The sequence below is a fragment of the Giraffa tippelskirchi genome, chromosome 3 (genome assembly GCF_054371585.1).
Source record: "Giraffa tippelskirchi isolate mGirTip1 chromosome 3, T2T-mGirTip1v1.2.pri, whole genome shotgun sequence".
Lineage (NCBI taxonomy): Eukaryota > Metazoa > Chordata > Mammalia > Artiodactyla > Giraffidae > Giraffa > Giraffa tippelskirchi.
The window spans coordinates 83,447,366-83,461,116 of record NC_137277.1 but is presented as its reverse complement, the minus strand read 5'-3'; the positions used below and the strand labels follow the sequence as shown (position 1 = coordinate 83,461,116).

Below are 13,751 nucleotides of genomic sequence, written 5' to 3'. Positions count from 1 at the left end.
TAAAAGTAGTCCAGATCTTTTTAAATTTTAATGAGTTCAAAGTAATGCAATTTTCAGAAGACATTTATGCATTGAGATCATCTTACCTTGATTCTAACATAATTATTCATTGACTAATTACATTTTGATTGATCAAAATGTATTTGTTACTAACATACTTTGCTTATTCCTCTTTCATCACATTGTTTGTGGCTTTGGTAAATCATTTGGGAAATATTTTTGAAAAATGCTATACTATTTAACTCTATCTGTAGCTCAGTATGGCTTTGTATTCCACTCCAGGCATCCCATAAATAAACCACTCTGCAAGAACCACAGGTAACTTTAGAAATAGTCATAAATGACACCTAGATCTGTCTGGTTCCTTTGTTCTTGATGGTTCATGTGTATGTACTATTTTGTTTTCAAGACTGTCTCTAAGTGAATCATAATTGCTGACAAACACCAAATTCACCTTTGTTTACCCATCACATATGACAATGCTGCCAATTATTCTTTCTCAAGTAAAACAATTAAAATCCCAAGAGACTTTCCTGGTGGTCCAGTGGCTAAGACTCCACACTTACACTGCATGGGGCATGGGTTCAATCCCAGGGAACTAGGATCCAGGATGCTGCAGGGTGTGGCCAAAAATAAAATAAAATAAAATTCCAGAATTATTGTTACTTCTTCCACTCCCCTTCACTCAGCAATTTTGTCTCTTTCTGATATTGCCAATTGTCTGTTCGTGTAATCTTTCTATGATATTAGTTTCTTCAGCTCCATTCTTTGGGTCAGGCTCTGATCATCTCCCCCCGGATGATTACAACATTCCACCACCATGGTTCTAGTTATTTTCTCTGGTTTTCCCTGACTTAATCTTTACAATTATTCAAAAGCTACAGATACTCATCTGGAATCATCAGGTGACTCTTCTGCTGGTTGGAAGGGAGGTGGAGGCCCCGTCCAAGCACAGCCTCTTCTCATTACCCCCTGTGTACTTCTTGGACTACCATAGAAAAACTGTGTTGTTCCACTGAAACCAGAACACGAAAACTGACTTTCAAGAAAAATGTTTTTGTTTTCAGAATTTTCCAGTATGGAAATGGAGCAACTTTTATCCAGACAAGAGCACACGAATAACCTTTAACTCAATATTGCCCCGAATCTGTCACTTCTCAAACGATACCCAGCCATTTGTATTTTGGGAAAGACTGTGAGTCCACAGCCTCACTTGTCTATTTTAACTCGAGAGAAACTAATCTTAGAGAAATTAGAGAAACTAATCTTTTCACTAGCTCTTTCATTCCACATCAACTAGTTCTTTCACTGTTACCATTCTCTGTCCTCCTCAGCACAAGCTCTATTATTCGATTGCCATGTAGGAAACTGACACTAAAGAACATTTATAATACCTCCCAGATGGTCAGATATGGTCATTCCCAATGGTCAATGTGAAATAAAACATGTGGCTCCCGAATCTTCTTTTTGTTAAAAGCTTCCACTGAAATATTGAAGCAACTGCATAGTCGACAGTAAAGACTACAAATGGATCAGTCGCTTTTTAAAGGTCAGTCAGTCTCCTTCTCTTCCATGTCTCAAAAACTCCCATTGAAGTAGACAGTAAAATCCACTAGATGTTTTGAGACACACGTAAAGGGTCACTCGCTTTGCAAAGAGAGGACATGCATACAGTATTTGCCATGTGAAAAACTTACATAAAAACTCCATAGTCGTCCATCTTTCTTATTTTTCTCCTTTTCAAGCAGGAGGTTCACTTCTACAGTGAAATTACAGCTCTTCTTACAAGAGATGGCATTTTCAAAATCATTTTTTCTTGACCAAGATGCCATTTACAATGGAAATGGAAATGGGGGTGGAACCTAAAGCAAAAAAAGAGCTCGAGGGCACATTGCTAATGATGGTTGACTAATGAAAGATGGAGTTAGTTACCACAGAAGACTGGGTGGGGATAGCAAAGGACCTTTACATCATTCCTCTGACACTTCTCTAGTATCCTAGCTGACTTGGCCAGGTAGATTTGTCTGTTTCTCCATCTATTAAACAATATTCACAATATTTCTTTTTCACATTTCATATGGATATAGAATAAAAAAGAAAATATGTGTTTTTTCAGTGTTTTCTTTAAAAGAAAGTGATATATAAAATAAGGCGAAAGAAATTACCTTTATACATGCTTTCTGCCAGCTTTCTAAATTCACCGTAATCCAGGGTAGTTTCTGGGCTTCTCTTAGGAATCTTTCTGTGGGTCAGTAGAAAATTACCATCTTATCTACTATAAACATAAAGGATCAAAGGATCATGAGTACAAAAAGACTTTTGTGCATCTCTCTGCCTCCCAGTGGGACCCACCATTCAGATTGGCAGGAAGCCACTCTTCTTTTTCTGAAATTCTCCTATTTTTTGTTATGTTGAATCCAAACTTGTTAAGGTAACTGATATCTTTTGTTAAATACAAAACACTTGGTTACTCCTTTTTTTTCTAAATTGCATGCCAAACTCTCCCTATCCCTACTAAGTCTCCCCCTGACCCCCACACTCCTACCCCTTCCCAGCACCTCCCTCCCACAGAAATGCAGAAATTACCATATTTAGGAAGGGTGGGGAAAGTACTGTATTTTCAACAAATGGGATTTTCTGGTTAATTTAATTCTCTGATGAACTAAAATTAAGCCTCTATGTTTCAAGCTATCTTCATTCCTTAACAAGTTCAGCATAGTGCACACACATTTGTTATACGACTTGTGGTTATGGGGCCATGGGGCCATCTTTCCAAATGGCAGGTCTCACCAGGCAGTATTTTGGACACAAACGAAGAACACATAGGATATTGGGTTCAATGTGATCTGAGAACACGCCCTAGGAGGTAGTTTTAAAAACAAAATTCTCTTTGGTTGTCATTTTATCATTTGACTTTTGTTCAGTTAAAAGCAAGGAGAATAAATCTGGCTGTCTGAGGATTGCTATTAGTTGAACCTGGGATGGATTCTAGAATCTTAGCTAATTTTATCTCCATTGTTGTTGTTTATCTTCATAAACATAAGAAAATCAAGACAATATAATTTTAGCTAACTTCACACAAAATTTATTCTCCCCCCTCTCTCTTTTCTGGTTTCTAGATAACTGAACCAAATTTTAGAACATTAAAAGGAAAAAGGTAGAACATATCAGCCATTCTGCTTATATTAGTGTTTCCATCCTTAAGCTTCTTGCTCTCTTTGGATGTGATAATCATCTTTCTCTCTCTGCATTTTCCATGGGACCAATTCTTGGGATACACAAACCTCAGTATTACCCATGGCTGCAAACCTCTTACCCGTTTTATGAACTTAAGCAAGTTACTAAACATGTGTCTGCTTACCTGTGAAACAGTTATTACAATAATCTGCTAGAGCTGGGCTTCCCTGGTGAGTCCATGGGATTGCAAAGAGTCGGACAGAATTGAGTGACTAACACACACACACACACACACACCTGGTAGAGTTACTCTGAGGTTGAAATGAGATAATCAGGTCAGTGCTTAACATAGAAAGCTCTGCTGCTAAGTCACTTCAGCCATGTCCGACTCTGTGCGACCCCATAGATGGCAGCCCATCAGGCTCCTCCATCCCCAGGATTCTCCAGGCAAGAACACTGGAGTGGGTTTCCATTTCCTTCTCCAATGCATGAAAGTGAAAAGTGAAAGTGAATTCACTCAGTCATGTCCAACTCTTAGTGACCCCATGGACTGCAGCCTACCAGGCTTCTCCATCCATGGGATTTTCCAGGCAAGAGTACTGGAGTGGGGTGCCATTGCCTTCTCTGATAGAAAGCTCTACATAAATTTAGCTAATTTTGTTGTTTTGCTGATCACTTCTCTCAGGCCACACATAGCAGTATTACTTAGAGGAGCTCTCAGACCAAATATGTCATAATTATCCAGGGAGTTTATGAATATTGCTGATTCCTGGTCTCCAGGAGAGTCTCATTCAACAGATCTGTGGTGAAGTTTACAAATGGGGTATTTTTACTAAGTGCTCTTCAATTGTGCAACACCCCCAAAAGTTTGGGAACCATTGCCATAGTTGTTTTAAAAAACATTTTGTCACCAGCAAAGCCACAATTCCCAGGGAATAAAAATAGAATCTGAGTAATAAGATAAAGTCTAACCTTTTTTTCCCTTTGTGCTTAGTCTGTTTGACTTGCTTATAGGGGGCTGAGTGCAGAGGTCTTGCCCCCAGCCCTTCAGACCAGCTAACATATCCCTGTAGAGCAGCCCCACCCACAGTGGGAAGCTTGTGTCCTAGAGCTTGTACTTCTCCATTCCTTGATCAAAGATAAAGCTTTGCTTTGCTTCAGAACCAAACTTTTCTTATTCTATTGGTGCGAGTTACACCAGGCAGAAGGACCTCGTTGGGGACCATTTCAGGAGGACTGATAACAACTTGATTATTTGATTTGCTCTGCTAATAGTAGGTTTTCTTTAATTTGATCATTCTGTTCTGATTGGGTCTGAGCTTCTCTACTCTAGAAACCCATGCAGTTCACACTCCTATATCATAGACTCTGGTCTTTGTTGGCTGCTTGACATTTGAACCCCCAACATCTAAAGTGTGCACTGAATTAGCCTCAGTGGGAGACAGGGTATACCCTCAATAAAAAAACTTAAGAAGGAATGCCCTCCTTCCTCACCCTCCTCATCCCTTCATTCCACCACACAAGCACACCCAGAGTAAGGACATTTGACCCAGGATCAGCCAAACAGACCCCCTCACCCAGACTTTGAATCATGGAAACAAGAGATTCAAGGACAAAGAGATAGATGATTGGTGGCCCAACCAGGGACGATGTGGTCAACAGCCTTGACAGTGTGCAGCAGGCCCAATGATAAGGAGCACACTCACCCCTGCCCCTGCCAAGTTTAGATAAAAATGTCTTTGATAAGGTGGGGGAAAGTGGCTCTTTTAGCATTAAGATGTTCTACAATTATGCGAAAAGGTAGACAATCTTAGGAATATTTGATAAGGTTCAGCAAAGAGACAAAGACTCAGCTAGAATATTAACACACCAAGATCATGCTCCGTGCGGTCAGTCAATTTTTGCAGGAAGGAGGTTCGCTTGTCTTGAAGATGTGAAGATGTTTCACCCTGAGGCTAGTACGGGCAATGCCACTGTTTTTGACCCCCTTCTACTTGTAAAACCTGAAAACAATTCTCAGCTCCTACTCTAGGTTTATCAAGGTAAAATCAGATAGAAATAAATGCCTGGACTTAATGATAAGAAGAAAAAGAAGCAAAACATGGGGTAGTAAAAGAAAAGACTATACGAATTAGAAGAAAGACAAAGGCCACCGAGGCCTCTGGAGGTGGACATGGGTGGATGCAGAGGCTGCTCAGTGTAAGGAGGGGCTGTCCATCCCCAACTCCATTTCTCATGGGAGACACTGAGCTAGAAACAAGCTCCTTTCTTTCCCTGCCCTCCCACATTTTTTGTCCTCAGGAGCAGGAGGGACTTCAGTGACCGGGAGCTCTCCTGGCCCACTCTTCTACAATGCAGAATTTTTGTGGGACTCACACATGATCTTGCCCTTCAAAGGAAAGGTCAACAGATTTTGGAGATAAGTTCCATTCAGAGGTATGCATTAGTAAGTACTTTTGGCTAAGATAGTGACACCAAGGCCCATGCTCTCGCAGTACTAGGAGAGAGCAAGGATTTGATGACCTTTATAGTCTGGGGCTTGCCTGGTAGCCCAGACAGTAAAGCATCTGCCTGCAATGTGGGAGACCCAGGTTCGATCCCTGGGTTGGGAAGATCCCCTAGAGAAGGAAATGGCAACCCACTCCAGTACTCTTGCCTGGAAAATCCCATGGACCGAGGAGCCTGGTAGACTACAGTCCAAGGGGTCGCAAACAGTCAGACATGACTGAGTGAATTCATTTTCACTTTCATAGTCTCTTCTAGCCAGAACATTCTCTGTTCTGTGAATATTCTACACACCCTTCATAACACAGCTTTTTCCACCATGGCTCTGCCGCTTCTTAGGCAATCCCTTAACCTATGTGTTTGTCTCAGTGTGTATCTGTATCTGCAACTGTACATTTTTTTTTTGTCTATCTGTATGGTATAGTGGACACTATGAGTTACTACACTGTGTCTGTTCTCCACTGTTTTTAAACATATACCTCATTCAGTTCTGGTATTCTCCATCTCTCTCCCACACAGCCATGTGCCTCAGTGCACCCTGACCCCAGTTCCAGAAACAGACCTGATTGGTGTAAAAGTAATCCTATTCCTCTTGTCAATGATCAGTTGCAGAAGGGCATGCAATGTAATTCTACCCTATGAGGTATGATGGGAAGTCTGCAGGAGGGCTTTTGGAAAAAAATTTTGCACTCCTAAGACAGAGAGTCTTGGGGGAGAAATGACTTTCCATTTTTCTCTGAAAATATTTGAGTTTTGCCTAAAACTACTGTAGTCATCCGGAGAAGGCAATGGCACCCCATTCCAGTACTCTTGCATGGAAAATCCCATGGACGGAGGAGCCTGGTAGGCTGCAGTCCATGGGGTCGCGAAGAGTCGGACACGACTGAGCGACTTTACTTTCACTTTTCACTTTTGTGCGTTGGAGAAGGAAATGGCAACGCACTCCAGTATTCTTGCCTGGAGAATCCCAGGGACGGGGGAGCCTGGTGGGCTGCCGTCTATGGAGTTGCACAGAGTCGGACACGACTGAAGCGACTTAGCAGCAGCAGCAGCAGCACTGCAGTCATCTTCTTACCAGCTTGAGGATATAGGTAACACTAATGACAGCATTTGGTAGAAATAGTTGCACGTCTTGAAGACAATGTTGAACTGCTGAATCAACCAACCCTGAAATCTGTCCCTAGCTCTGACCCAAAAGAATGTATTTGCTTGTTATTAAAGACATTTTTTTCCTATTTGGAAACAGTCTGTTTTTCCATGTCCATTTCTAACTGTTGTTTCCTGACCTACATACAGGTTTTTCAAGAAGCAGGTCAGGTGGTCTGGTATTCCTACCTCTTTCAGAATTTTCCAGTTTATTGTGATCCACACAGTCAAAGGATTTGGCATAGACAGTAAAACAAAAATAGATGTTTTTCTGGAACTCTTGCTTTTTCGATGATCCAGCGGATGTTGGCAATTTGATCTCTGGTTCCTCTGTCTTTTCTAAAACCAGCTTGAACGTCTGGAAGTTCATGGTTCATGTATTGCTGAAGCCTGGCTTGGAGAATTTTGAGCATTACTTTACTAGCGTGTGAGATGAGTGCAATTGTGTGGTAGTTTGAGCATTCTTTGGCATTGCCTTTCTTTGGGATTGGACTGAAAACCGACCTTTTCCAGTCCTGTAGCCACTGCTGAGTTTTCCAAATTTGCTGACATATTGAGTGCAGTACTTTCACAGCATCATCTTTTAGGATTTGAAATAGCTCAACTGGAATTCCATCACCTCCACTAGCTTTGCTTGTAGTGATGCTTCCTAAGGCCCACTTGACTTCACATTCCAGGGTATTTGCCTCTAGGTAGTGATCACACCATTGTGATTAACTGGGTCATGAAGACCTTTTTTGTACAGTTCTTCTGTCTATTCTTTTTTATGTGTATGCTTGTTTAACTTATATGCAGAGTACATCATGAGAAATGCTGGGCTGGAGGAAGCACAAAATGGAATCAAGATTGCCAGGAGAAATATCAATAACCTCAGATATGCAGATGACACCACCCTTATGGCAGAAAGTGAAGAGGAACTGAAGAGCCTCTTGATGAAAGTGAAAGGGGAGAGTGAAAAAGTTGGCTTAAAGCTCAACATTCAGAAAAGTAAGATCATGGCATCTGGTCCCATCACTTCATGGCAGATAGATGGGGAAACAGTGAATGACTTTATTTTTTGGGCTCCAAAATCACTGCAGATGGTGATTGCAGCCATGAAATTAAAAGAAACTTGCTCCTTGGAAGGAAGGTTATGACCAACCTAGACAGCATATTAAAAAGCAGAGACATTACTTTGCCAACAAAGGTCCGTCTAGTCAAGGCTATGGTTTTTCCAGTAGTCAAGTATGGATGTGAGAATTGGACTATAAAGAAAGCTGAGGGCAGAAGAATTGATGCTTTTGAACTGTGGTGTTGGAGAAGACTCTTGAGAGTCCCTTGGACTGCAAGGAGATCCAACCAGTCCATCCTAAAGGAGATCAGTCCTGGGTGTTCATTGGAAGGACTAATGTTGAAGCTGAAACTCCAATCCTTTGGCTGCCTGATGCGAAGAGCTGACTCATTGGAAAAGACTCTGATGCTGGGAAAGATTGAGGGCAGGAGAATAAGGGGACGACAGAGGATGAGATGGTTGGATGGCATCACCGACTCAATGGACATGAGTTTTGGTGGGCTCCGGAAGTTGGTGATGGACAGGGAGGCCTGGCATGCTGCAGCTCATGGGGTCGCAAAGAGTCTGACTCGACTGAGCGACTGAACTGAACTGAAAGACATTTTTGAGTTGAGGTTTCTGTTACTACAGCCTAATGCAATCAACCAATAGAGATAACACTATCATATTTTAAGGGCCCAGAGAAGTAAAATACATTAAAATGTATTATAAAATATTTAGTATAAAAATCAAACATGATTTTTTATCATGAATAAATGCTTAATTCTGTCTTCCACAACTTCATGAATTTTTTTCAAGATCCTTAAAACAATTTCCAAATATAATTAACCTTATTTCAACACAAATGAGGATGAGAAGACGGAAAATAGGAAACAGATGTAAGATGTTCTGTGACAACTGCAGGATTTGGGGAGAATGGTCTGGCATTCCTGTTACTCTACCTGACAGGTGTTCTACCCTGGCCCTTCAACCCAAATGCATCAAACTAGCTTAGCTTTTCTCAAGCATTTTACTACTTTCTTTGTGTTTCTCTGTGTTATTTTCTCTCTGTGCTCCCTTTAACTTCCTGTGGTCATCCCATTGACTGGAATGACACTCAATAGCAAAGGCAGGCATAATCAATGTCAGAATATAGTCTGAAATCAGCCCTGGACTCTTGCAGCTGCGCCACTTTCTAATTCACTTGGAACTTTATAGATGGCTTTCTCTCTCCCATCACAGAGCAAATAACAATGGTGAGGAGACAGAGACAGGACTACATTCTGCTCCTCTCTGGGTCCTATTTAATTCTAGATGTGTTTTCAGCTGGGGATTTAAGGCAGAACAAGAGAGTACCTGAAACATCTTTCTTTTAGTTTTAAATGATTAGTAAATAAGCACATACCTCCAAGACAGAACTGGTATTATAAAGTCAAGATGCCTTTGCCAGCTGTGTCAAGTTGTCTGATTCTTGAAATCAGCTATGATCTCATTTCTAATCTCAAAAATGGACTTTGTTTGAAGAGGACCTCCACCTAGCAGTAGGAACAATTCAAATGAAAATTCCTGATTCTTAAGAGGCATACTGTTCTTGGAAAACTTTGTTTAGACCTCTGCTTTAAGTGACACATATATAACTTCAAGGGACTTCAAAGCTACCTAGCTCAATGCCTGGAAAGATTCAAGAGTCAAAGAGATTAAGAGACTTGCCAAGTATCACACAGCTTGCCCAAGATGACAGGCAGCAGCGGTAAAATAATCATAATGGCCACTACTATTTATTTAGCTCACACTAAGTGCTTTGCACTCGTTAACTTAGACCTCAAAATTATCCTATGTAGTAGAGGCTATTTTTACTTTCATTTCAGAAATGAGAAAAGGGAAACTTAGAGATGCTGAATATGGTCCAAGGTCTACCCGTCAATAACAGGAGAGGGCTCTCAAAACTAGGACTCAGAGCCACCCTGCCAGGTTGGTAAATAGTCTATCATACCAAATGCTGGTAGACCTTACCTAATCTTACTACACAAAGATAACACTTTCATTCAGAAGAAAATGGAAATTAGAGTAAGACATTACATTTTAAACTTTTATAGTTCCTCATGGTTATTGAATTCTAACCAATATTCATTCTATTACAGAGAAAAACTGAACCTCATAATATGATCCAAACCTACTTAATGTCTGTATATATTAAAATAGCATCTAGATAGATATAACTACATCTCTTTCCAAACTGCAACACCCTCTTTCTTTAAAGCTCTAAGAGATTGTTAGAAACAAGAGTAAATTTCTTTTTTTAAGTACTAAAACAAAACACCTTGACTTTACCCTTTCAGATCTCCCCTATTTATCAGGTTGACATTTTGAAATTTGGGTTTGCTATGAAAATAGCTTACCCAATGAAAGAGCATTGTGTTGGGGCAATGTCTCTTTTGAGCACCATGACTCTTGATTTCATTGTTCTGTTTTGCTGCAGAATTACCATTGCTATTTTTAAATCACCGTTGTAGACTTGTCAGCTTTGAACCACTCCTGTTCTTGGCTACACAGGCTCCAGCCGCCGTTTTAGTCCTACTGAGAAGTCATCCTACGTGTAATATTTTTATAGCTTCTCATCTATTTGTAATTGCTTCTCAAAAACTAGACAATTATGTTTGTGCCATACTTTCCCCACTCTGATCTACGTTACCACTCTGATGGAAGTACTAACCTGCCATGCTTAAACAATTAGCATTATGCAGAGGACACTTGGGCCTGCTACACACTGCTATTGGAACACGAAATGTGGCTTTAGAAAGTCAGATAAAAATGTATTTTACGTGGGCCAGCACTGCATCCAAGGAAACCATCTTTGCACACACATTCCTGACACAGGATCATCACACTGAGCTTCTCAAAGGTGGCAGCCTTCTTACATTTGAAGTCTGAGACTCAGCAGGGAGGTTCCCTGACTCAAATACAACCAGTGCATCAGTACTGTCATTGTTGCTCACTGCAACGCCACGGTGATACAAGGTCCATATCTTCCAGTTGATGCTAATATCCAGAGTTAGGTTCTGAGACACACACCCAGCTTCAGATCACACAACACTTGTTTCATCCACACATTAATTTACTCATTCATTTATTTGCTCATTTACTAACTCAATAAGTATTGATGAGCAATACTTCCTCATCAGTAAAGCTTTCCAGGCTCTTATCCCCTAATATTCCCAATTTAAGATCTATGTTATCAAACATTACTGAATCAAATTCTTAACCTCTACATTTTAATAAAAAATATAAGTACTGAATGACATTTCTAAGCTCTTTCTTATGAAGAGGCATCATAATACAGAGGAAAGGAACATGGACTCTGGACTCTAGGCATGAGTTTGAAGTGTGACTTTACAGTTTAAGCAGTTGTGTGATCTTTGGGGAGACTACTCAATTCTTCTGTCCATTTCTGTCCCTCTGTTTCCTCATTTGTAAAATGAGACTGCTTGTAGTATCTTTCCCATAGGTTTATTATGAGAATTAAGTGAGTAAATTGCAAGGAAAGCTCTTAAGACAGAGCACATAGGTACTTGTGGTTATTATGCAGCAAGTACTGTACTGAGGATATCACAGAAATTATCTCAATTAAACACATAAGGTAGGCATTATTTTTATCCTAGAGACAAGAAAACCAAGATTTAGAAAGGTTAAGTAACGTGCCCAAATTTGTGCAGATATAGTTAAGAGTGAAGCCATGATTCCAACCCAAGTATTCTGTTAACCGAGTCCATTTGATTAAAAACTCTGCTATACATTTCTGGCTTTCAACTTTCCAACCACTGCCAGGCCAGGTTGGGTCAAGTGTGCTGTGATTTGACCTGGCTTGGTTTATGACACTGAATAAAAGTAAGTAGCCTTTCAGGAAGTATAACAGTCTAATCAACAGCATGCCTTCCCCACTCTGTATATAAATCTGTGTCTAGATTATCTTCATTCATTTCTTTTTACTTTCCCAGGATTCTTGCTGGTGATCACAGATTTTTTCTGCACTCTGGAAGAGGAATTTAGTAGCTAGGAAAACTGACTTTACTAAACTGGTTGCTCTTCATGAAGATTTGTCAAAATAGAAATGAATCACACCAGAGATTAAAAATGCCCTTTTTGAGTCTTTTAAGTACACATATTTAAGTATACATATTTATATCTAAGTAATATAAATTCAAAGAAAAGGCTTCCTATAATTTCTAATTAAAATAGTGTGGAAATAAATACTGAAAAATAACATGTACGCAATGAAATGATGAACTGTTCTGTCATCCCCTCTGAGAAATTCTAACTTTTTTTTCCTTTCGTGTGTAGAACATACAGCAGGAGGGGAACAGGGGCAATGATTTTACCGGCAGACTTCAAAGCCTTCAGGGACTGTCTAACTGTCACACTGCTTAGTTTTATACTCTATCAAATAGATTCTCTTTGTTTGTGAAATAGCCATGAGCCTTATCATACCCTGTTTGGCTAGCTATTTTAATTAGAGAAATGTGAGATATTAATTATGAGAGTCTGTTGAGTGGTAATAAAGTAACTCAAGGAAAAATTAACAGCAATAACAACTGTTGAAATAATTACCAACTTTTATGAAGTACTTCCTGTGTACCATTTTATATATGTTATCTAATTTAATTCATACATCAACTCTATAAAGTAGGTACTACTATTGTCTCTGCATTATAGATGAGGGAACAGAACTGAGGTACAGAGTGTTGAACTATCTGGCCTAAGTGTGACAAGAATAGCTAACTTTCACCAACATTTAAAGAAAGAATCAACCTTTGAAAAAAATCAACCTGCTCAGCCACGGACTATGTTTCTCAGCCTCCCTTGCATCTTGGTGGCAGCATGTGATGAGTTCTTACCAGTAGGAAGCTGTGGAAGGGATGTGTGTCTCTTTCAGCTCTGTCAATTACTGGCTATGCCTTCTCCACATTTCCTACTTATTGGCTGGTTGGATACAGAAGATACTGAGGTTTTAAGAGTTGCAAGAACCACAAGATGAAAGAGCCTCATCTCTGAATCACAGCATGGAAGATTGCTCACCAGGAACACCAGCACTAGATGGTTACATGAATGAGAAATAAACTTCTATTGTGTCAAAGCACTGACAACATGGGATTTATTTGTTATAGCAACTACTGCTACCCTAAGTAATACACAAGGTTGCCTTGGAGGAACTAGGAAGCAAACAAGGGATTCTGATCTAGAGTCCATTCTTAACCACTCCACTCACATAACTCTCAGGAGTGAAGGCAGGAAGCTCTTCACTCTAGTTCACTCATGGCAGAAATGCAAAGGGAGAGAGTGATGGTATTAGGAGACCAAGTCCAGAGAGTTCTGCTGAAGAGAATCCAGGCATACTTGTGTCTCATTGCATTGCATTTATCTTTGGCTACTTAGTATCAAAAAAAAATCTGCATTTTCTTGAAATGCTACACAAAGAAAGTTTACATTTCCTTTCTCACTTTAAACTGAATATCAGCTCTACTTTCTGAGAACTTGCCCCCAAAGTGGACTGATTTAAAGAAGAAAAATAAGATAGTTATTCTAGATACCTTCCTGAATGAATTAGGTAATTTTGGATTCTCTAAAATTGAGAAGTGTGTCCCTAACTCAGCCTCATTCAGACTCCACAGCACAGACAACTATAAATGGACTTAGGTGCTAACTGAACTCAATAGAACTGGGTTTCTAAGTTCCCTGTCCCTTGCCATCCCACACGTTCCCTCAGCCATCTCAGTTACCCAGGCCAATGCATACCTTTTTTATGGTCTAAATTTCCTGGATGGTTATGATTTCAGAATTTCTGGCCCCAGAGTGCAATAATTACCTCTTGATGACATAATTAGAAACAAAATTTAAC

At 40.0% G+C, this 13,751-nt stretch overlaps 1 protein-coding gene across 41 annotated transcripts in view; it reads right to left on the bottom strand.

Annotated features, from left to right (window-relative positions):
• Positions 1-13,751, bottom strand: part of LOC145543551 (uncharacterized) — a 570,959-nt gene that overhangs the window by 402,846 nt on the left and 154,362 nt on the right. For 13 of the 41 annotated variants that reach the window (XR_014080841.1, XR_014080850.1, XR_014080813.1 and 10 more), the window contains one exon: positions 2,166-2,242. The exons of 22 other annotated variants lie outside the window; for them this stretch is intronic. Coding sequence is in view for 3 of the 19 variants with exons in the window: in XM_081585372.1 (XP_081441498.1) it covers positions 2,166-2,242 (77 nt within the window). In the remaining 16 variants the exon portion in view is untranslated. Of the gene's footprint in view, positions 1-2,165; positions 2,243-9,263; positions 9,394-13,751 lie in introns of all 41 variants that reach the window. 6 more of the 41 variants (XR_014080854.1, XR_014080853.1, XR_014080815.1 and 3 more) reach the window with 1 other exon arrangement.